The sequence below is a fragment of the Filicampus tigris genome, chromosome 3 (genome assembly GCF_054856515.1).
Source record: "Filicampus tigris isolate MCC_2025a chromosome 3, RoL_Ftig_1.0, whole genome shotgun sequence".
Taxonomy (NCBI): domain Eukaryota; kingdom Metazoa; phylum Chordata; class Actinopteri; order Syngnathiformes; family Syngnathidae; genus Filicampus; species Filicampus tigris.
This window is the reverse complement of record NC_141219.1, coordinates 8,663,631-8,687,100: the sequence shown is the minus strand read 5'-3', so window position 1 is coordinate 8,687,100 and position 23,470 is coordinate 8,663,631. Positions and strand designations below refer to the sequence as shown.

The 23,470-nt window shown below is 41.1% G+C and overlaps 1 protein-coding gene across 2 annotated transcripts in view; it reads left to right on the top strand.

Moving 5' to 3' along the window:
- The window catches only part of tmem255b (transmembrane protein 255B), a 69,631-nt gene that overhangs the window by 44,592 nt on the left and 1,569 nt on the right, over positions 1-23,470 (top strand). Inside the window, exons 5-8 of one of the 2 annotated variants that reach the window (XM_086026171.1) lie at positions 21,311-21,391; positions 22,167-22,252; positions 22,451-22,610; positions 22,771-22,917. In XM_086026171.1, coding sequence (XP_085882297.1) covers positions 21,311-21,391; positions 22,167-22,252; positions 22,451-22,610; positions 22,771-22,917 — 474 coding nt within the window. Of the gene's footprint in view, positions 1-21,310; positions 21,392-22,166; positions 22,253-22,450; positions 22,611-22,770; positions 22,922-23,470 lie in introns of both variants that reach the window. The other variant, XM_086026172.1, reaches the window with a different exon arrangement.

Genomic DNA, 23,470 nt, shown 5'->3' with positions numbered 1-23,470 from the left:
CCCTAGTTTGAAACCCTAGCTAGAAACCCTAACCCTAATTTGAAACCCTAACCCTAGTTTGAAATCCTAACCCTAGTTTGAAACCCTAACCCTAGTTTGAAACCCTAGCTGGAAACCCTAACCCTACTTTGAAACCCTAACCCTATTTTGAAACCCTAACCCTAGATTGAAACCCTAGCTAGAAACCCTAACCCTAATTTGAAACCCTAACCCTAGTTTGAAACCCTAACTTGAAACCCTAACCCTAGCTTCAAACCCTAACCCTAGTTTGAAACCCTATCTTGAAACCCTTACCCTAGTTTGAAACCCTACTTTGAAACCCTAATTCTAGTTTGAAACCCTAACCCTAGTTTGAAACCCTAACCCTAGTTTGAAATCCTAACTTGAAACCCTAACCCTAGCTAGAAACCCTAACCCTAGTTTGAAACCCTAGCTAGAAACCCTAACCCTAATTTGAAACCCTAACCCTAGTTTGAAACCCTAACCCTAGTTTGAAACCCTAACTTGAAACCCTAAGCCTAGCTAGAAACCCTAACCCTAGTTTGAAACCCTAATCCTAGTTTGAAACCCTAACCCTAGTTTGAAACCCTAACTTGAAACCCTAACCCTAGGTAGAAACCCTAACCCTAATTTGAAACCCTAACCCTAGTTTGAAACCCTAACTTGAAACCCTAACCCAAGTTTGAAACCCTAGCTAGAAACCCTAACCCTAGTTAGAAACCCTAACTTGAAACCCTATCCCTAGTTTGAAACCCTAACTTGAAACCCTAACCCTAGTTTGAAACCCTAATTTGAAACCCTAACCTTAGTTTGAAACCATAACCCTAGTTTGAAACCCTAACTTGAAACCCTAACCCAAGTTTGAAACCCTAGCTAGAAACCCTAGCCCTAGTTAGAAACAATAACTTGAAACCCTAACCCTAGTTTGAAACCCTAACTTGAAACCCTAACCCTAAGTTGAAACCCTAGGTAGAAACCCTAACCCTAATTTGAAACCCTAACCCTAGTTTGAAACCCTAGCTAGAAACCCTAACCCTAATTTGAAACCCTAACCCTAGTTTGAAACCCTAACCCTAGTTTGAAACCCTAGCTGGAAACCCTAACCCTAATTTGAAAACCTAACCCTAATTTGAAACCCTAACTTGAAACCCTAACCCTAGTTTGAAACCCTAACTTAAAACCCTAACCCTAGTTTGAAACCCTAACTTGAAACCCTAACCCTAGCTAGAAACCCTAACCCTAGTTTGAAACCCTAACTTGAAACCCTAACCCTAGCTAGAAACCCTAACCCTAGTTTGAAACCCTAGCTAGAAACCCTAACCCTAATTTGAAACCCTAACCCTAGTTTGAAACGCTAACCCTCGTTTGAAACCCTAACTTTAAACCCTCACCTTAGTATGAAACCCTAACTTGAAACCCTAACCCTAGCTAAAAACCCTAACCCTAGTTTGAAACCCTAATTTGAAACCCTAACCTTAGTTTGAAACCCTAACCCTAGTTTGAAACCCTAGCTGGAAACCCTAACCCTAATTTGAAACCCTAACCCTAGTTTGAAACCCTAACTTGATACCCTAACCCTAGTTTGAAACCCTAGCTAGAAACCCTAACCCTAGTTTGAAACCCTAACTTGAAACCCTAACCCTAATTTGAAACCCTAGCTAGAAACCCTAACCCTAGTTTGAAACCCTAACCCTAGTTTGAAACCCTAGCTAGAAACCCTAACCCTAGTTTAAAACCCTAGCTAGAAACCCTAACCCTAATTTGAAACCCTAACCCTAGTTTGAAACCCTAACCCTAGTTTGAAACCCTAACTTGAAACCCTAAGCCTAGCTAGAAACCCTAACCCTAGTTTGAAACCCTAATCCTAGTTTGAAACCCTAACCCTAGTTTGAAACCATAACTTGAAACCCTAACCCTAGGTAGAAACCCTAACCCTAATTTGAAACCATAACCCTAGTTTGAAACCCTAACTTGAAACCCTAACCCAAGTTTGAAACCCTAGCTAGAAACCCTAGCCCTAGTTAGAAACCCTAACTTGATACCCTAACCCTAGTTTGAAACCCTAACTTGAAACCCTAACCCTAGTTTGAAACCCTAGGTAGAAACCCTAACCCTAATTTGAAACCCTAACCCTAGTTTGAAACCCTAGCTAGAAACCCTAACCCTAATTTGAAACCCTAACCCTAGTTTGAAACCCTAACCCTAGTTTGAAACCCTAGCTGGAAACCCTAACCCTAATTTGAAAACCTAACCCTAATTTGAAACCCTAACTTGAAACCCTTACCCTAGTTTGAAACCCTAGCTAGAAACCCTCACCCTAACTTGAAACCCTAACCCTAGTTTGAAACCCTAACCCTAGTTTGAAACCCTAATTAGAAACCCTAACCCTAGTTTGAAACCCTAGCTAGAAACCCTAACCCTAACTTGAAACCCTAACCCTAGTTTGAAACCCTAACTTGAAACCCTAACCCTAACTAGAAACCCTAACCCTAGTTTGAAACCCTTGCTAGAAACCCTAACCCTAATTTGAAACCCTAACCCTAGTTTGAAACCCTAACCCTATTTTGAAACCCTAGCTGGAAACCCTAACCCTAATTTGAAAACCTAACCCTAATTTGAAACCCTAACTTGAAACCCTAACCCTAGTTTGAAACCCTAGCTAGAAACCCTCACCCTAACTTGAAACCCTAACCCTAGTTTGAAACCCTAACCCTAGTTTGAAACCCTAGCTAGAAACCCTAACCCTAATTTGAAACCCTAGCTAGAAACCCCAACCCTAATTTGAAACCCTAACTTGAAACCCTAACCCTAGTCTGAAACCCTAGCTAGAAACCCTCAACCTAACTTGAAACCCTAACCCTAGTTTGAAACCCTAACCCTAGTTTGAAACCCTAGCTAGAAACCCTAACCCTAGTTTGAAACCCTAGCTAGAAACCCTAACCCTAACTTGAAACCCTAACCCTAGTTTGAAACCCTAACTTGAAACCCTAACCCTAGCTAGAAACCCTAACCCTAATTTGAAACCCTTGCTAGAAACCCTAACCCTATTTTGAAACCCTAACCCTAGTTTGAAACCCGAACCCTATTTTGAAACCCTAACTTGAAACCCTAACCTTAGTTTGAAACCTTAACTTGAAACTCTAACCCTAGCTAGAAACCCTAACCCTAACTTGAAACCCTAACCCTAGTTTGAAACCCTAACCCTAGCTAGAAACCCTATCCCTAGTTTGAAACCCTAGCTAGAAACCCTAACCCTTATTTGAAACCCTAACCCTAGTTTGAAACCCTAACCCTAGTTTGAAACCCTAGCTAGAAACCCTAACCCTAATTTGAAACCCTAACCCTAGTTTGAAACCCTTACCCTATTTTGAAACCCTAACTTGAAACCCTAACCTTAGTTTGAAACCCTAACTTGAAACCCTAAACCTAGTTAGAAACCGTAACCCTAACTTGAAACCCTAACCCTAGTTTGAAACCCTAGCTGGAAACCCTTACCCTAATTTGAAACCCTAACCCTAGCTAGAAACCTTAACCCTAGTTTTAAACCCTAACTTGAAACCCTAACCCTAGCTTGAAACCCTAACCCTAGTTTGAAACCCTAGCTAGAAACCCTAACCCTAATTTGAAACCCTAACCCTAGTTTGAAATCCTAACCCTAGTTTGAAACCCTAACCCTAGTTTGAAACCCTAGCTGGAAACCCTAACCCTACTTTGAAACCCTAACCCTATTTTGAAACCCTAACCCTAGATTGAAACCCTAGCTAGAAACCCTAACCCTAATTTGAAACCCTAACCCTAGTTTGAAACCCTAACTTGAAATCCTAACCCTAGCTTCAAACCCTAACCCTAGTTTGAAACCCTATTTTGAAACCCTTACCCTAGTTTGAAACCCTACTTTGAAACCCTAATTCTAGTTTGAAACCCTAACCCTAGTTTGAAACCCTAACCCTAGTTTGAAACCCTAACTTGAAACCCTAACCCTATCTAGAAACCCTAACACTAGTTTGAAACCCTAGCTAGAAACCCTAACCCTAATTTGAAACCCTAACCCTAGTTTGAAACGCTAACCCTAGTTTGAAACCCTAACTTGAAACCCTCACCTTAGTATGAAACCCTAACTTGAAACCCTAACCCTAGCTAAAAACCCTAACCCTAGTTTGAAACCCTAATTTGAAACCCTAACCTTAGTTTGAAACCCTAACCCTAGTTTGAAACCCTAGCTGGAAACCCTAACCCTAATTTGAAACCCTAACCCTAGTTTAAAACCCTAACTTGAAACCCTAACCCTAGTTTGAAACCCTAGCTAGAAACCCTAACCCTAGTTTGAAACCCTAACTTGAAACCCTAACCCTAATTTGAAACCCTAGCTAGAGACCCTAACCCTAGTTTGAAACCCTAACCCTAGTTTGAAACCCTAGCTAGAAACCCTAACCCTATTTTGAAACCCTAGCTAGAAACCCTAACCCTAATTTGAAACCCTAACCCTAGTTTGAAACCCTAACCCTAGTTTGAAACCCTAACTTGAAACCCTAAGCCTAGCTAGAAACCCTAACCCTAGTTTGAAACCCTAATCCTAGTTCGAAACCCTAACCCTAGTTTGAAACCCTAACTTGAAACCCTAACCCTAGTTAGAAACCCTAACCCTAATTTGAAACCCTAACCCTAGTTTGAAACCCTAACTTGAAACCCTAACCCAAGTTTGAAACCCTAGCTAGAAACCCTAACCCTAGTTAGAAACCCTAACTTGAAACCCTAACCCTAGTTTGAAACCCTAACTTGAAACCCTAACCCTAGTTTGAAACCCTAGGTAGAAACCCTAACCCTAATTTGAAACCCTAACCCTAGTTTGAAACCCTAACTTGAAACCCTAACCCTAGTTTGAAACCCTAGCTAGAAACCCTAACCCTAGTTAGAAACCCTAACTTGAAACCCTAACCCTAGTTTGAAACCCTAGCTAGAAACCCTAACCCTAATTTGAAACCCTAACCCTAGTATGAAACCCTAGCTAGAAACCCTAACCCTAATTTGAAACCCTAACCCTAGTTTGAAATCCTAACCCTAGTTTGAAACCCTAACCCTAGTTTGAAACCCTAGCTGGAAACCCTAACCCTACTTTGAAACCCTAACCCTATTTTGAAACCCTAACCCTAGATTGAAACCCTAGCTAGAAACCCTAACCCTAATTTGAAACCCTAACCCTAGTTTGAAACGCTAACCCTAGTTTGAAACCCTAACTTGAAACCCTCACCTTAGTATGAAACCCTAACTTGAAACCCTAACCCTAGCTAAAAACCCTAACCCTAGTTTGAAACCCTAATTTGAAACCCTAACTTTAGTTTGAAACCCTAACCCTAGTTTGAAACCCTAGCTGGAAACCCTAACCCTAATTTGAAACCCTAACCCTAGTTTGAAACCCTAACTTGAAACCCTAACCTTAGTTTGAAACCCTAGCTAGAAACCCTAACCCTAGTTTGAAAACCTAACTTGAAACCCTAACCCTAATTTGAAACCCTAGCTAGAGACCCTAACCCTAGTTTGAAACCCTAACCCTAGTTTGAAACCCTAGCTAGAAACCCTAACCCTAGTTTGAAACCCTAGCTAGAAACCCTAACCCTAATTTGAAACCCTAACCCTAGTTTGAAACCCTAACCCTTGTTTGAAACCCTAACTTGAAACCCTAAACCTAGCTAGAAACCCTAACCCTAGTTTGAAACCCTAATCCTAGTTCGAAACCCTAACCCTAGTTTGAAACCCTAACTTGAAACCCTAACCCTAGGTAGAAACCCTAACCCTAATTTGAAACCCTAACCCTAGTTTGAAACCCTAACTTGAAACCCTAACCCAAGTTTGAAAATCTAGCTAGAAACCCTAACCCTAGTTAGAAACCCTAACTTGAAACCCTAACCCTAGTTTGAAACCCTAACTTGAAACCCTAACCCTAGTTTGAAACCCTAGGTAGAAACCCTAACCCTAATTTGAAACCCTAACCCTAGTTTGAAACCCTAACTTGAAACCCTAACCCTAGTTTGAAACCCTAGCTAGAAACCCTAACCCTAGTTAGAAACCCTAACTTGAAACCCTAACCCTAGTTTGAAACCCTAGCTAGAAACCCTAACCCTAATTTGAAACCCTAACCCTAGTTTGAAACCCTAGCTAGAAACCCTAACCCTAATTTGAAACCATAACCCTAGTTTGAAACCCTAACTTGAAACCCTAACCCTAGTTTGAAACCCTAGCTAGAAACCCTAACCCTAGTTAGAAACCCTAACTTGAAACCCTAACCCTAGTTTGAAACCCTAGCTAGAAACCCTAACCCTAATTTGAAACCCTAACTCTAGTTTGAAACCCTAGCTAGAAACCCTAACCCTAATTTGAAACCCTAACCCTAGCTAGAAACCCTAACCCTAACTAGAATTCCTAACCCTAGTTTGAAACCCTAGCTAGAAACCCTAACCCTAATTTGAAACCCTAACCCTAGTTTGAAACCCTAACCCTAGTTTGAACCCCAAACTTGAAACCCTAACCCTAGTTTGAAACCCTAGCTAGAAACCCTAACCCTAATTTGAAACCCTAACCCTAGTTTGAAACCCTAACCCTATTTTGAAACCCTAACTTGAAACCCTAACCTTAGTTTGAAACCCTAACTTGTAACCCTAACCCTAGCTAGAAACCCTTTCCCTAACTTGAAACCCTAACCCTAGCTAGAAACCCTAACCCTAGTTTGAAACCCTAGCTAGAAACCCTAACCCTAATTTGAAACCCTAACCCTAGTTTGAAGCCCTAACCCTAGTTTGAAACCCTAGCTAGAAACCCTAACCCTAATTTCAAACCCTAACCCTAGTTTGAAACCCTAACCCTAATTTCAAACCCTAACCCTAGTTTGAAACCCTAACCCTAATTATAAACCCTAACCCTAGTCTGAAACCCTAACCCTAATTTGAAACCCTAACCCTAGTTTGAAACCCTAGCTAGAAACCCTAACCCTAATTTCAAACCCTAACCCTAGTTTGAAACCCTAGCTAGAAACCCTAACCCTAATTTAAAACACTAACCCTAGTTTGAAACCCTAACCCTAATTTGAAACCCTAACCCTAGTCTGAAACCCTAACCCTAATTTGAAACCCTAACCCTAGTTTGAAACCCTAGCTAGAAACCCTAACCCTAACTTGAAACCCTAACCCTAGCTAGAAACCCTAACCCTAGTTTGAAACCCTAGCTAGAAACCCTAACCCTAATTTGAAACCCTAACCCTAGTTTGAAACCCTAACCCTAGTTTGAAACCCTAGCTAGAAACCCTAACCCTAATTTCAAACCCTAACCCTAGTTTGAAACCCTAACCCTAATATGAAACCCTAACTCTAGTCTGAAACCCTAACCCTAATTTGAAACCCTAACCCTAGTTTGAAACCCTAACCCTAGTTTGAAACCCTAGCTAGAAACCCTAACCCTAATTTGAAACCCTAACCCTAGTTTGAAACCCTAACTTGAAACCCTAATCCTAGTTTGAAACCCTAGCCCTAGTTTGAAACCCTAGCTAGAAACCCTAACCCTAATTTGAAACCCTAACCCTAGTTTGAAACCCTAACCCTAGTTTGAAACCCTATCTTGAAACCCTAACCCTAGTTTGAAACCCTAGCTAGAAACCCTAACCATTATTTGAAACCCTAACCCTAGTTTGAAACCTTAACTTGAAACCCTAACGCTAGTTTGAATCCCTAACTTGAAACCCTAACCCTAGCTAGAAACCCTAACCCTAGTTTGAAACCCTAGCTAGAAACCCTAACCCTAATTTGAAACCCTAGCTAGAAACCCTAACCCTAATTTGAAACCCTAACCCTAGTTTGAAACCCAAATTTAAAACCCTAACCCTAGTTTGAAACCCTAACTTGAAACCCTAACCCTAGTTTGAAACCCGAGGTAGAAACCCTAACCCTAATTCTAAACCCTAACCCTAATTTGAAACCCTAACCCTAGTTTGAAACCCTAGCTAGAAACCCTAACCCTAATTTTAAACCCTAGCTAGAAACCCTAACCCTAATTTGAAACCCTAACCCTAGTTTGAAACGCTAACCCTAGTTTGAAACCCTAACTTGAAACCCTCACCTTAGTATGAAACCCTAACTTGAAACCCTAACCCTAGCTAAAAACCCTAACCCTAGTTTGAAACCCTAATTTGAAACCCTAACCTTAGTTTGAAACCCTAACCCTAGTTTGAAACCCTAGCTGGAAACCCTAACCCTAATTTGAAACCCTAACCCTAGTTTAAAACCCTAACTTGAAACCCTAACCCTAGTTTGAAACCCTAGCTAGAAACCCTAACCCTAGTTTGAAACCCTAACTTGAAACCCTAACCCTAATTTGAAACCCTAGCTAGAGACCCTAACCCTAGTTTGAAACCCTAACCCTAGTTTGAAACCCTAGCTAGAAACCCTAACCCTATTTTGAAACCCTAGCTAGAAACCCTAACCCTAATTTGAAACCCTAACCCTAGTTTGAAACCCTAACCCTAGTTTGAAACCCTAACTTGAAACCCTAAGCCTAGCTAGAAACCCTAACCCTATTTTGAAACCCTAATCCTAGTTCGAAACCCTAACCCTAGTTTGAAACCCTAACTTGAAACCCTAACCCTAGGTAGAAACCCTAACCCTAATTTGAAACCCTAACCCTAGTTTGAAACCCTAACTTGAAACCCTAACCTTAGTTTGAAACCCTAACTTGTAACCCTAACCCTAATTTGAAACCCTAACCCTAGTTTGAAACCCTAACTTGAAACCCTAACCCAAGTTTGAAACCCTAGCTAGAAACCCTAACCCTAGTTAGAAACCCTAACTTGAAACCCTAACCCTAGTTTGAAACCCTAACTTGAAACCCTAACCCTAGTTTGAAACCCTAGGTAGAAACCCTAACCCTAATTTGAAACCCTAACCCTAGTTTGAAACCCTAACTTGAAACCCTAACCCTAGTTTGAAACCCTAGCTAGAAACCCTAACCCTAGTTAGAAACCCTAACTTGAAACCCTAACCCTAGTTTGAAACCCTAGCTAGAAACCCTAACCCTAATTTGAAACCCTAACCCTAGTTTGAAACCCTAGCTAGAAACCCTAACCCTAATTTGAAACCCTAACCCTAGTTTGAAATCCTAACCCTAGTTTGAAACCCTAACCCTAGTTTGAAACCCTAGCTGGAAACCCTAACCCTACTTTGAAACCCTAACCCTATTTTGAAACCCTAACCCTAGATTGAAACCCTAGCTAGAAACCCTAACCCTAATTTGAAACCCTAACCCTAGTTTGAAACGCTAACCCTAGTTTGAAACCCTAACTTGAAACCCTCACCTTAGTATGAAACCCTAACTTGAAACCCTAACCCTAGCTAAAAACCCTAACCCTAGTTTGAAACCCTAATTTGAAACCCTAACTTTAGTTTGAAACCCTAACCCTAGTTTGAAACCCTAGCTGGAAACCCTAACCCTAATTTGAAACCCTAACCCTAGTTTGAAACCCTAACTTGAAACCCTAACCTCAGTTTGAAACCCCAGCTAGAAACCCTAACCCTAGTTTGAAACCTTAACTTGAAACCCTAACCCTAATTTGAAACCCTAGCTAGAGACCCTAACCCTAGTTTGAAACCCTAACCCTAGTTTGAAACCCTAGCTAGAAACCCTAACCCTAGTTTGAAACCCTAGCTAGAAACCCTAACCCTAATTTGAAACCCTAACCCTAGTTTGAAACCCTAACCCTTGTTTGAAACCCTAACTTGAAACCCTAAACCTAGCTAGAAACCCTAACCCTAGTTTGAAACCCTAATCCTAGTTCGAAACCCTAACCCTAGTTTGAAACCCTAACTTGAAACCCTAACCCTAGGTAGAAACCCTAACCCTAATTTGAAACCCTAACCCTAGTTTGAAACCCTAACTTGAAACCCTAACCCAAGTTTGAAAATCTAGCTAGAAACCCTAACCCTAGTTAGAAACCCTAACTTGAAACCCTAACCCTAGTTTGAAACCCTAACTTGAAACCCTAACCCTAGTTTGAAACCCTAGGTAGAAACCCTAACCCTAATTTGAAACCCTAACCCTAGTTTGAAACCCTAACTTGAAACCCTAACCCTAGTTTGAAACCCTAGCTAGAAACCCTAACCCTAGTTAGAAACCCTAACTTGAAACCCTAACCCTAGTTTGAAACCCTAGCTAGAAACCCTAACCCTAATTTGAAACCCTAACCCTAGTTTGAAACCCTAGCTAGAAACCCTAACCCTAATTTGAAACCCTAACCCTAGTTTGAAACCCTAACTTGAAACCCTAACCCTAGTTTGAAACCCTAGCTAGAAACCCTAACCCTAGTTAGAAACCCTAACTTGAAACCCTAACCCTAGTTTGAAACCCTAGCTAGAAACCCTAACCCTAATTTGAAACCCTAACCCTAGTTTGAAACCCTAGCTAGAAACCCTAACCCTTATTTGAAACCCTAACCCTAGTTTGAAACCCTAACTTGAAACCCTAACTCTAGTTTGAAACCCTAGCTAGAAACCCTAACCCTAATTTGAAACCCTAACCCTAGCTAGAAACGCTAACCCTAACTAGAATTCCTAACCCTAGTTTGAAACCCTAGCTAGAAACCCTAACCCTAATTTGAAACCCTAACCCTAGTTTGAAACCCTAACCCTAGTTTGAACCCCAAACTTGAAACCCTAACCCTAGTTTGAAACCCTAGCTAGAAACCCTAACCCTAATTTGAAACCCTAACCCTAGTTTGAAACCCTAACCCTATTTTGAAACCCTAACTTGAAACCCTAACCTTAGTTTGAAACCCTAACTTGTAACCCTAACCCTAGCTAGAAACCCTTTCCCTAACTTGAAACCCTAACCCTAGCTAGAAACCCTAACCCTAGTTTGAAACCCTAGCTAGAAACCCTAACCCTAATTTGAAACCCTAACCCTAATTTCAAACCCTAACCCTAGTTTGAAACCCTAACCCTAATTATAAACCCTAACCCTAGTCTGAAACCCTAACCCTAATTTGAAACCCTAACCCTAGTTTGAAACCCTAGCTAGAAACCCTAACCCTAATTTCAAACCCTAACCCTAGTTTGAAACCCTAGCTAGAAACCCTAACCCTAATTTAAAACACTAACCCTAGTTTGAAACCCTAACCCTAATTTGAAACCCTAACCCTAGTCTGAAACCCTAACCCTAATTTGAAACCCTAACCCTAGTTTGAAACCCTAGCTAGAAACCCTAACCCTAACTTGAAACCCTAACCCTAGCTAGAAACACTAACCCTAGTTTGAAACCCTAGCTAGAAACCCTAACCCTAATTTGAAACCCTAACCCTAGTTTGAAACCCTAACCCTAGTTTGAAACCCTATCTTGAAACCCTAACCCTAGTTTGAAACCCTAGCTAGAAACCCTAACCCTTATTTGAAACCCTAACCCTAGTTTGAAACCTTAACTTGAAACCCTAACCCTAGTTTGAAACCCTAGCTAGAAACCCTAACCCTAATTTGAAACCCTAACCCTAGTTTGAAACCCTAACCCTAGTTTGAAACCCTAACTTGAAACCCTAAGCCTAGCTAGAAACCCTAACCCTAGTTTGAAACCCTAATCCTAGTTCGAAACCCTAACCCTAGTTTGAAACCCTAACTTGAAACCCTAACCCTAGGTAGAAACCCTAACCCTAATTTGAAACCCTAACCCTAGTTTGAAACCCTAACTTGAAACCCTAACCTTAGTTTAAAACCCTAACTTGAAACCCTAACCCTAGTTTGAAACCCTAGGTAGAAACCCTAACCCTAATTTGAAACCCTAACCCTAGTTTGAAACCCTAACTTGAAACCCTAACCCTAGTTTGAAACCCTAGCTAGAAACCCTAACCCTAGTTAGAAACCCTAACTTGAAACCCTAACCCTAGTTTGAAACCCTAGCTAGAAACCCTAACCCTAATTTGAAACCCTAACCCTAGTTTGAAACCCTAGCTAGAAACCCTAACCCTAATTTGAAACCCTAACCCTAGTTTGAAATCCTAACCCTAGTTTGAAACCCTAACCCTAGTTTGAAACCCTAGCTGGAAACCCTAACCCTACTTTGAAACCCTAACCCTATTTTGAAACCCTAACCCTAGATTGAAACCCTAGCTAGAAACCCTAACCCTAATTTGAAACCCTAACCCTAGTTTGAAACGCTAACCCTAGTTTGAAACCCTAACTTGAAACCCTCACCTTAGTATGAAACCCTAACTTGAAACCCTAACCCTAGCTAAAAACCCTAACCCTAGTTTGAAACCCTAATTTGAAACCCTAACTTTAGTTTGAAACCCTAACCCTAGTTTGAAACCCTAGCTGGAAACCCTAACCCTAATTTGAAACCCTAACCCTAGTTTGAAACCCTAACTTGAAACCCTAACCTTAGTTTGAAACCCTAGCTAGAAACCCTAACCCTAGTTTGAAACCCTAACTTGAAACCCTAACCCTAATTTGAAACCCTAGCTAGAGACCCTAACCCTAGTTTGAAACCCTAACCCTAGTTTGAAACCCTAGCTAGAAACCCTAACCCTAGTTTGAAACCCTAGCTAGAAACCCTAACCCTAATTTGAAACCCTAACCCTAGTTTGAAACCCTAACCCTTGTTTGAAACCCTAACTTGAAACCCTAAACCTAGCTAGAAACCCTAACCCTAGTTTGAAACCCTAATCCTAGTTCGAAACCCTAACCCTAGTTTGAAACCCTAACTTGAAACCCTAACCCTAGGTAGAAACCCTAACCCTAATTTGAAACCCTAACCCTAGTTTGAAACCCTAACTTGAAACCCTAACCCAAGTTTGAAAATCTAGCTAGAAACCCTAACCCTAGTTAGAAACCCTAACTTGAAACCCTAACCCTAGTTTGAAACCCTAACTTGAAACCCTAACCCTAGTTTGAAACCCTAGGTAGAAACCCTAACCCTAATTTGAAAACCTAACCCTAGTTTGAAACCCTAACTTGAAACCCTAACCCTAGTTTGAAACCCTAGCTAGAAACCCTAACCCTAGTTAGAAACCCTAACTTGAAACCCTAACCCTAGTTTGAAACCCTAGCTAGAAACCCTAACCCTAATTTGAAACCCTAACCCTAGTTTGAAACCCTAGCTAGAAACCCTAACCCTAATTTGAAACCCTAACCCTAGTTTGAAACCCTAACTTGAAACCCTAACCCTAGTTTGAAACCCTAGCTAGAAACCCTAACCCTAGTTAGAAACCCTAACTTGAAACCCTAACCCTAGTTTGAAACCCTAGCTAGAAACCCTAACCCTAATTTGAAACCCTAACCCTAGTTTGAAACCCTAGCTAGAAACCCTAACCCTTATTTGAAACCCCAACCCTAGTTTGAAACCCTAACTTGAAACCCTAACTCTAGTTTGAAACCCTAGCTAGAAACCCTAACCCTAATTTGAAACCCTAACCCTAGCTAGAAACCCTAACCCTAACTAGAATTCCTAACCCTAGTTTGAAACCCTAGCTAGAAACCCTAACCCTAATTTGAAACCCTAACCCTAGTTTGAAACCCTAACCCTAGTTTGAACCCCAAACTTGAAACCCTAACCCTAGTTTGAAACCCTAGCTAGAAACCCTAACCCTAATTTGAAACCCTAACCCTAGTTTGAAACCCTAACCCTATTTTGAAACCCTAACTTGAAACCCTAACCTTAGTTTGAAACCCTAACTTGTAACCCTAACCCTAGCTAGAAACCCTTTCCTTAACTTGAAACCCTAACCCTAGCTAGAAACCCTAACCCTAGTTTGAAACCCTAGCTAGAAACCCTAACCCTAATTTGAAACCCTAACCCTAGTTTGAAGCCCTAACCCTAGTTTGAAACCCTAGCTAGAAACCCTAACCCTAATTTCAAACCCTAACCCTAGTTTGAAACCCTAACCCTAATTTCAAACCCTAACCCTAGTTTGAAACCCTAACCCTTATTATAAACCCTAACCCTAGTCTGAAACCCTAACCCTAATTTGAAACCCTAACCCTAGTTTGAAACCCTAGCTAGAAACCCTAACCCTAATTTCAAACCCTAACCCTAGTTTGAAACCCTAGCTAGAAACCCTAACCCTAATTTAAAACACTAACCCTAGTTTGAAACCCTAACCCTAATTTGAAACCCTAACCCTAGTCTGAAACCCTAACCCTAATTTGAAACCCTAACCCTAGTTTGAAACCCTAGCTAGAAACCCTAACCCTAACTTGAAACCCTAACCCTAGCTAGAAACCCTAACCCTAGTTTGAAACCCTAGCTAGAAACCCTAACCCTAATTTGAAACCCTAACCCTAGTTTGAAACCCTAACCCTAGTTTGAAACCCTAGCTAGAAACCCTAACCCTAATTTCAAACCCTAACCCTAGTTTGAAACCCTAACCCTAATATGAAACCCTAACTCTAGTCTGAAACCCTAACCCTAATTTGAAACCCTAACCCTAGTTTGAAACCCTAACCCTAGTTTGAAACCCTAGCTAGAAACCCTAACCCTAATTTGAAACCCTAACCCTAGTCTGAAACCCCAACCCTAGTTTGAAACCCTAACCCTAGTTTGAAACCCTAACTTGAAACCCTAATCCTAGTTTGAAACCCTAGCCCTAGTTTGAAACCCTAGCTAGAAACCCTAACCCTAATTTGAAACCCTAACCCTAGTTTGAAACCCTAACCCTAGTTTGAAACCCTATCTTGAAACCCTAACCCTAGTTTGAAACCCTAGCTAGAAACCCTAACCCTTATTTGAAACCCTAACCCTAGTTTGAAACCTTAACTTGAAACCCTAACCCTAGTTTGAAACCCTAGCTAGAAACCCTAACCCTAATTTGAAACCCTAACCCTAGTTTGAAACCTTAACTTGAAACCCTAACGCTAGTTTGAATCCCTAACTTGAAACCCTAACCCTAGCTAGAAACCCTAACCCTAGTTTGAAACCCTAGCTAGAAACCCTAACCCTAATTTGAAACCCTAGCTAGAAACCCTAAACCTAATTTGAAACCCTAACCCTAGTTTGAAACCCTAACTTGAAACCCTAACCCTAGTTTGAAACCCTAGGTAGAAACCCTAACCCTAATTCTAAACCCTAACCCTAATTTGAAACCCTAACCCTAGTTTGAAACCCTAGCTAGAAACCCTAACCCTAATTTTAAACCCTAGCTAGAAACCCTAACCCTAATTTGAAACCCTAACCCTAGTTTGAAACGCTAACCCTAGTTTGAAACCCTAACTTGAAACCCTCACCTTAGTATGAAACCCTAACTTGAAACCCTAACCCTAGCTAAAAACCCTAACCCTAGTTTGAAACCCTAATTTGAAACCCTAACCTTAGTTTGAAACCCTAACCCTAGTTTGAAACCCTAGCTGGAAACCCTAACCCTAATTTGAAACCCTAACCCTAGTTTAAAACCCTAACTTGAAACCCTAACCCTAGTTTGAAACCCTAGCTAGAAACCCTAACCCTAGTTTGAAACCCTAACTTGAAACCCTAACCCTAATTTGAAACCCTAGCTAGAGACCCTAACCCTAGTTTGAAACCCTAACCCTAGTTTGAAACCCTAGCTAGAAACCCTAACCCTATTTTGAAACCCTAGCTAGAAACCCTAACCCTAATTTGAAACCCTAACCCTAGTTTGAAACCCTAACCCTAGTTTGAAACCCTAACTTGAAACCCTAAGCCTAGCTAGAAACCCTAACCCTAGTTTGAAACCCTAATCCTAGTTCGAAACCCTAACCCTAGTTTGAAACCCTAACTTGAAACCCTAACCCTAGGTAGAAACCCTAACCCTAATTTGAAACCCTAACCCTAGTTTGAAACCCTAACTTGAAACCCTAACCTTAGTTTGAAACCCTAACTTGTAACCCTAACCCTAGCTAGAAACCCTTTCCCTAACTTGAAACCCTAACCCTAGCTAGAAACCCTAACCCTAGTTTGAAACCCTAGCTAGAAACCCTAACCCTAATTTGAAACCCTAACCCTAGTTTGAAGCCCTAACCCTAGTTTGAAACCCTAGCTAGAAACCCTAACCCTAATTTCAAACCCTAACCCTAGTTTGAAACCCTAACCCTAATTTCAAACCCTAACCCTAGTTTGAAACCCTAACCCTAATTATAAACCCTAACCCTAGTCTGAAACCCTAACCCTAATTTGAAACCCTAACCCTAGTTTGAAACCCTAGCTAGAAACCCTAACCCTAATTTCAAACCCTAACCCTAGTTTGAAACCCTAGCTAGAAACCCTAACCCTAATTTAAAACACTAACCCTAGTTTGAAACCCTAACCCTAATTTGAAACCCTAACCCTAGTCTGAAACCCTAACCCTAATTTGAAACCCTAACCCTAGTTTGAAACCCTAGCTAGAAACCCTAAATCTAACTTGAAACCCTAACCCTAGCTAGAAACCCTAACCCTAGTTTGAAACCCTAGCTAGAAACCCTAACCCTAATTTGAAACCCTAACCCTAGTTTGAAACCCTAACCCTAGTTTGAAACCCTAGCTAGAAACCCTAACCCTAATTTCAAACCCTAACCCTAGTTTGAAACCCTAACCCTAATATGAAACCCTAACTCTAGTCTGAAACCCTAACCCTAATTTGAAACCCTAACCCTAGTTTGAAACCCTAACCCTAGTTTGAAACCCTAGCTAGAAACCCTAACCCTAATTTGAAACCCTAACCCTAGTCTGAAACCCCAACCCTAGTTTGAAACCCTAACCCTAGTTTGAAACCCTAACTTGAAACCCTAATCCTAGTTTGAAACCCTAGCCCTAGTTTGAAACCCTAGCTAGAAACCCTAACCCTAATTTGAAACCCTAACCCTAGTTTGAAACCCTAACCCTAGTTTGAAACCCTATCTTGAAACCCTAACCCTAGTTTGAAACCCTAGCTAGAAACCCTAACCCTTATTTGAAACCCTAACCCTAGTTTGAAACCTTAACTTGAAACCCTAACCCTAGTTTGAAACCCTAGCTAGAAACCCTAACCCTAATTTGAAACCCTAACCCTAGTTTTAAACCTTAACTTGAAACCCTAACGCTAGTTTGAAACCCTAACTTGAAACCCTAACCCTAGCTAGAAACCCTAACCCTAGTTTGAAACCCTAGCTAGAAACCCTAACCCTAATTTGAAACCCTAGCTAGAAACCCTAACCCTAATTTGAAACCCTAACCCTAGTTTGAAACCCAAATTTGAAACCCTAACCCTAGTTTGAAACCCTAACTTGAAACCCTAACCCTAGTTTGAAACCCTAGGTAGAAACCCTAACCCTAATTCTAAACCCTAACCCTAATTTGAAACCCTAACCCTAGTTTGAAACCCTAGCTAGAAACCCTAACCCTAATTTTAAACCCCAGCTAGAAACCCTAACCCTAATTTGAAACCCTAACCCTAGTTTGAAACCCTAACCCTAGTTTGAAACCCTAGCTAGAGACCCTAACCCTAGTCTTAAACCCTAACCCTAATTTGAAACCCTAACCCTAGTTTGAAACCCTAGCTAGAAACCCTAACCCTAATTTCAAACCCTAACCCTAGTTTGAAACCCTAGCTAGAAACCCTAACCCTAATTTAAAACACTAACCCTAGTTTGAAACCCTAACCCTAATTTGAAACCCTAACCCTAGTCTGAAACCCTAACCCTAATTTGAAACCCTAACCCTAGTTTGAAACCCTAGCTAGAAACCCTAACCCTAACTTGAAACCCTAACCCTAGCTAGAAACCCTAACCCTAGTTTGAAACCCTAGCTAGAAACCCTAACCCTAATTTGAAACCCTAACCCTAGTTTGAAACCCTAACCCTAGTTTGAAACCCTAGCTAGAAACCCTAACCCTAATTTCAAACCCTAACCCTAGTTTGAAACCCTAACCCTAATTTGAAACCCTAACCCTAGTCTGAAATTCTAACCCTAATTTGAAACCCTAACCCTAGTTTGAAACCCTAACCCTAGTTTGAAACCCTAGCTAGAAACCCTAACCCTAATTTGAAACCCTAACCCTAGTCTGAAACCCCAACCCTAGTTTGAAACCCTAACCCTAATTTTAAACCCTAGCTAGAAACCCTAACCCTAATTTGAAACCCTAACCCTAGTTTGAAACCCTAACCCTAGTTTGAAACCCTAGCTAGAGACCCTAACCCTAGTCTGAAACCCTAACCCTAATTTGAAACCCTAACCCTAGTTTGAAACCCTAGCTAGAAACCCTAACCCTAATTTCAAACCCTAGCCCTAGTTTGAAACCCTAACCCTAGTTTGAAACCCTAACCCTAATTTGAAACCCTAACCCTAGTTTGAAACCCTAGCTAGAAACCCTAACCCTAATTTCAAACCCTAACCCTAGTTTGAAACCCTAGCTAGAAACCCTAACCCTAATTTAAAACACTAACCCTAGTTTGAAACCCTAACCCTAATTTGAAACCCTAACCCTAGTCTGAAACCCTAACCCTAATTTGAAACCCTAACCCTAGTTTGAAACCCTAGCTAGAAACCCTAACCCTAACTTGAAACCCTAACCCTAGCTAGAAACCCTAACCCTAGTTTGAAACCCTAGCTAGAAACCCTAACCCTAATTTGAAACCCTAACCCTAGTTTGAAACCCTAACCCTAGTTTGAAACCCTAGCTAGAAACCCTAACCCTAATTTCAAACCCTAACCCTAGTTTGAAACCCTAACCCTAATATGAAACCCTAACTCTAGTCTGAAACCCTAACCCTAATTTGAAACCCTAACCCTAGTTTGAAACCCTAACCCTAGTTTGAAACCCTAACCCTAATATGAAACCCTAACTCTAGTCTGAAACCCTAACCCTAATTTGAAACCCTAACCCTAGTTTGAAACCCTAACCCTAGTTTGAAACCCTAGCTAGAAACCCTAACCCTAATTTGAAACCCTAACCCTAGTCTGAAACCCCAACCCTAGTTTGAAACCCTAACCCTAGTTTGAAACCCTAACTTGAAACCCTAATCCTAGTTTGAAACCCTAGCCCTAGTTTGAAACCCTAGCTAGAAACCCTAACCCTAATTTGAAACCCTAACCCTAGTTTGAAACCCTAACCCTAGTTTGAAACCCTATCTTGAAACCCTAACCCTAGTTTGAAACCCTAGCTAGAAACCCTAACCCTTATTTGAAACCCTAACCCTAGTTTGAAACCTTAACTTGAAACCCTAACCCTAGTTTGAAACCCTAGCTAGAAACCCTAACCCTAATTTGAAACCCTAACCCTAGTTTGAAACCTTAACTTGAAACCCTAACGCTAGTTTGAAACCCTAACTTGAAACCCTAACCCTAGCTAGAAACCCTAACCCTAGTTTGAAACCCTAGCTAGAAACCCTAACCCTAATTTGAAACCCTAGCTAGAAACCCTAACCCTAATTTGAAACCCTAACCCTAGTTTGAAACCCAAATTTGAAACCCTAACCCTAGTTTGAAACCCTAACTTGAAACCCTAACCCTAGTTTGAAACCCTAGGTAGAAACCCTAACCCTAATTCTAAACCCTAACCCTAATTTGAAACCCTAACCCTAGTTTGAAACCCTAGCTAGAAACCCTAACCCTAATTTTAAACCCTAGCTAGAAACCCTAACCCTAATTTGAAACCCTAACCCTAGTTTGAAACCCTAACCCTAGTTTGAAACCCTAGCTAGAGACCCTAACCCTAATTTGAAACCCTAAACCTAATTTGAAACCCTAACTTGAAACCCTAACCCTAGTTTGAAACCCTAACCTTAGTTTGAAACTGTAGCTGGAAACCCTAACCTAGTTTGAAATCCTAACTTGAAACCCTTCCCCTAGTTTGAAACCCTAACCCTAGTTTGAAACCCTAGCTAGAAACCCTAACCCTAATTTTAAACCCTAACCCTGGTTTGAAACCTTATCCCTAGATTGAAACCCTAGCTAGAAACCCTAACCCTAGTTTGAAACCCTAGCTAGAAACCCTAACCCTAATTTGAAACCCTAGCTAGAAACCCTAACACTAATTTGAAACCCTAACCCTAATTTGAAACCCTAACCCTAGTTTGAAACCCTAACTTGAAACCCTAACCCTAGTTTGAAACCCTAGCTAGAAACCCTAACCCTAATTTGAAACCCTAGCTAGAAACCCTAACCCTAATTTGAAACCCTAACCCTAGTTTGAAACCCTAACCCTAGTTTGAAACCCTAGCTAGAGACCCTAACCCTAATTTGAAACCCTAAACCTAATTTGAAACCCTAACTTGAAACCCTAACCCTAGTTTGAAACCCTAACCTTAGTTTGAAACCGTAGCTGGAAACCCTAACCTAGTTTGAAATCCTAACTTGAAACCCTTCCCCTAGTTTCAAACCCTAACCCTAGTTTGAAACCCTAGCTAGAAACCCTAACCCTAACTTGAAACCCTAACCCTAGTTTGAAACCCTAAATTGAAACCCTAACCCTAGTTTGAAACCCTAACCCTTGTTTGGAACCCTAATCCTAGCTTGAAACCCCAACCCTAATTTGAAACCCTTACTTGAAACCCTAACCCTAGTTTGAAACCCTAACCCTAGTTTGAAATCCTAACCCTAGTTTGAAACCCTAGCTGGAAACCCTAACCCTATTTTGAAACCCTAACCCTAGTTTGAAACCCTAGCTAGAAACCCTAACCCTAATTTGAAACCCTAGCTTGAAACCCTAACCCTAGTTTGAAACCCTAACCCTAGTTTGAAACCCTAGCTGGAAACCCTAACCCTACTTTGAAACCCTAACCCTATTTTGAAACCCTAACCCTAGATTGAAACCCTAGCTAGAAACCCTAACCCTAATTTGAAACCCTAACCCTAGTTTGAAACACTAACTTGAAACCCTAACCCTAGTTTGAAACCCTAACCCTAGTTTGAAACCGTAGCTCGAAACCCTAACCTAGTTTGAAACCCTTGCTGGAAACCCTTACCCAATTTAGAAACCCTAACACTAGTTTGAAACCCTAGCTGGAAACCCTAACCCTAATTTGAAACCCTAACCCTAGTTCGAAACCCTAGCTTGAAACCCGAACCCTAATTTGAAACCCTAACCCTAGTTTGAAACCCTAGTTGAAAACCCTCAGCCTAATTCGAAACTCTAACCCCAGTTTAAAACCTTAAATCGAAAGTCTAAACCTAGTTTGAAACTCTAACTTTAGTTTAAAACCTTATTTCCAAAGCCTAAGTCTAGATTGAAACCATAATTAGAAACCCTAAATGTATAATTGTGTTGCTGAGCTGTGACCTGCCCTCAGGTGGAAGCCACCTTTGTGTCCACCCTTTGCACACCCCTGGTCAGACTTTAATGCAGTTTTCCCCTTTTTTTTCTTTTTTAACCCTCCCACAGGACATAAGACCTTTGCAAGAGGATATGTGTGATTTTTACACTAGTGGCTCTGGCTATGCCTTTGACAGCTACTATACTGAGGTGAATCTATACATACACACAAACACACACGCACAAGCACACACGTGCGCACGCATAAATACTCGTGACCTAAACGGCATCGTGTTGTTCGTTTGAGAGGTTAGGAAGAAAAATTTGACCAGTTGTTGTTGACACTAATCTAATCTGTTGCGATATTTTTCTTGGTATGTAATCGTGACCGGTTCTTTCAATAAGCACAGTTAACATGGGATATTGAATGAATGTTTATGAGAGGTACAGTTGGACATAATTCTGCTTGTGACTATCAAAAAGCGACATTTTTTTATAACACATTCCAATTTATAGATTACATGACCAAATGTAAATATCAATTGACAAAATCTTTCCAAAGGTTTCAATTTAGTGACATCTAGTGGTCGAATGACTTTACTGCATTTACTTAAGAAATACACTTTAAAAAATGAGAATATCTTTTTAAATGACTGTATACAAAACAATTTGGATAGGGACCCCTATTGTCATACAAAAGGTTAAAAGGCTGCTCATTTTCTGCAGTTTGGACGTTTCTCATACTGAAAGCTTTTGCCATAATATAAACAGTCTGATGCAGTAGCTATAGTCTACAGTACTGCAAAGTACAACTACAGTAGCAAAACAAGTAACTTACTGTATTTATGACGGGATAGGCTTCAGCACTCCCACGGTATCGATAATGGATGGATGGAAGGATGTATTTATAACAGTGTACGTCAAAATTGAGCATTTAACTCACAAGTTCTTTAACAATAACCACTTGACTGTACCAAACTTGCAGATGACATGTGGTTCATCGGGCAAAACCTGCAAGATGAAGCTGAGAAGCAACACCTGCTACTGTTGCTACCTTTATAACTGTGAGAGGTAACGTTTGCAACCATTTGCATACATACCACAAGGCTCCTTTCCATTTCATGCACAATAAGTATAATGGTTATATACTGTAGATTGTGGATAACAGGCCCACAGTAAAATGTAACTCTTGTAAAATTGATTGCAAAATGGAAAATTATGCCTGGACATTTGAACGGTTATTGAGTATGAGTATCGTGTATGTTACAGCACAGACTACCACCCCCAGTACTTTGAGTTCACTGGTGTCAGCGGCTGTTGGGATGTGATCCACCTCCACCGTCTACTGTGGGCCTCGGTGGTCCTCAACGTGACCGGCCTCTTCCTGGGAATCATCGCCGCTGCCATCCTTGGAGCCTACAAGGACATGGTGAGAAGAGCCGAGCAACATTGATTCTAGTGGATTTGAAACGTGAACACATGTACACAGTACATATACTGTACGCATATGAATAATGGTAACTAGTCCGTGCTGTAAGTCTGCTTTTCAGCCACACACTTGTGTTCCACTTCCACTCTAAACCTTGCAGCAGAAGCCCGCTCCAGCTATGGCCCCAAGCCCGGCGCCACCACCCCACATCCTGTACAACCCCAGCCAGCACATGCTCACCTATGCTGGCTTCTGTCCTCCAGGGCAGAATCTTCCTGCTTACCCCAACTACCCAGTACCAGTGCAGGTGGGTCACAGAGTGCAAATTGTAACATTGGGTAGCAATATGAGAGTGCGACCGGACCACGTGACGTCTTATGCAGCACAATAGAAAACAAATGACATTTTGAACGAAATTTAGTTGAGACATTCATAATCTACACTGGATGCTTTGAGGGGTCATCTGCATGGACTTTTTCATTTGCTGGTTGTGTTTGTGATATTTTTCATTCTGTAGATTAAACAAACTCTTCTTTTTCAGCGCCCGAAGGGGAACAGTTTCAAACACATTTTTTTTTTTCAAGAATATGTTTCCTGTAGGCCCACTAGTTGTAACACGCATTCTGATTAATATTGCGTCTGTGGACTATGAGTCAAACAGGAAAATCCACCCGTTTTTAGCCATCTCGGGGGACGGCCATTTTTTCACTTCTGTCGACTGAAATTGACATCACAGTTGCTCAGCTAAGGTAACGACCAATCACGGCTCAGCATCAGAAAACAGGTCAGCCGTGATTGGTCGTTACCTAAGCCCTGCGCAATTGTGATGTCATTATCAGTAGTCAGAAGTGACAAAATGG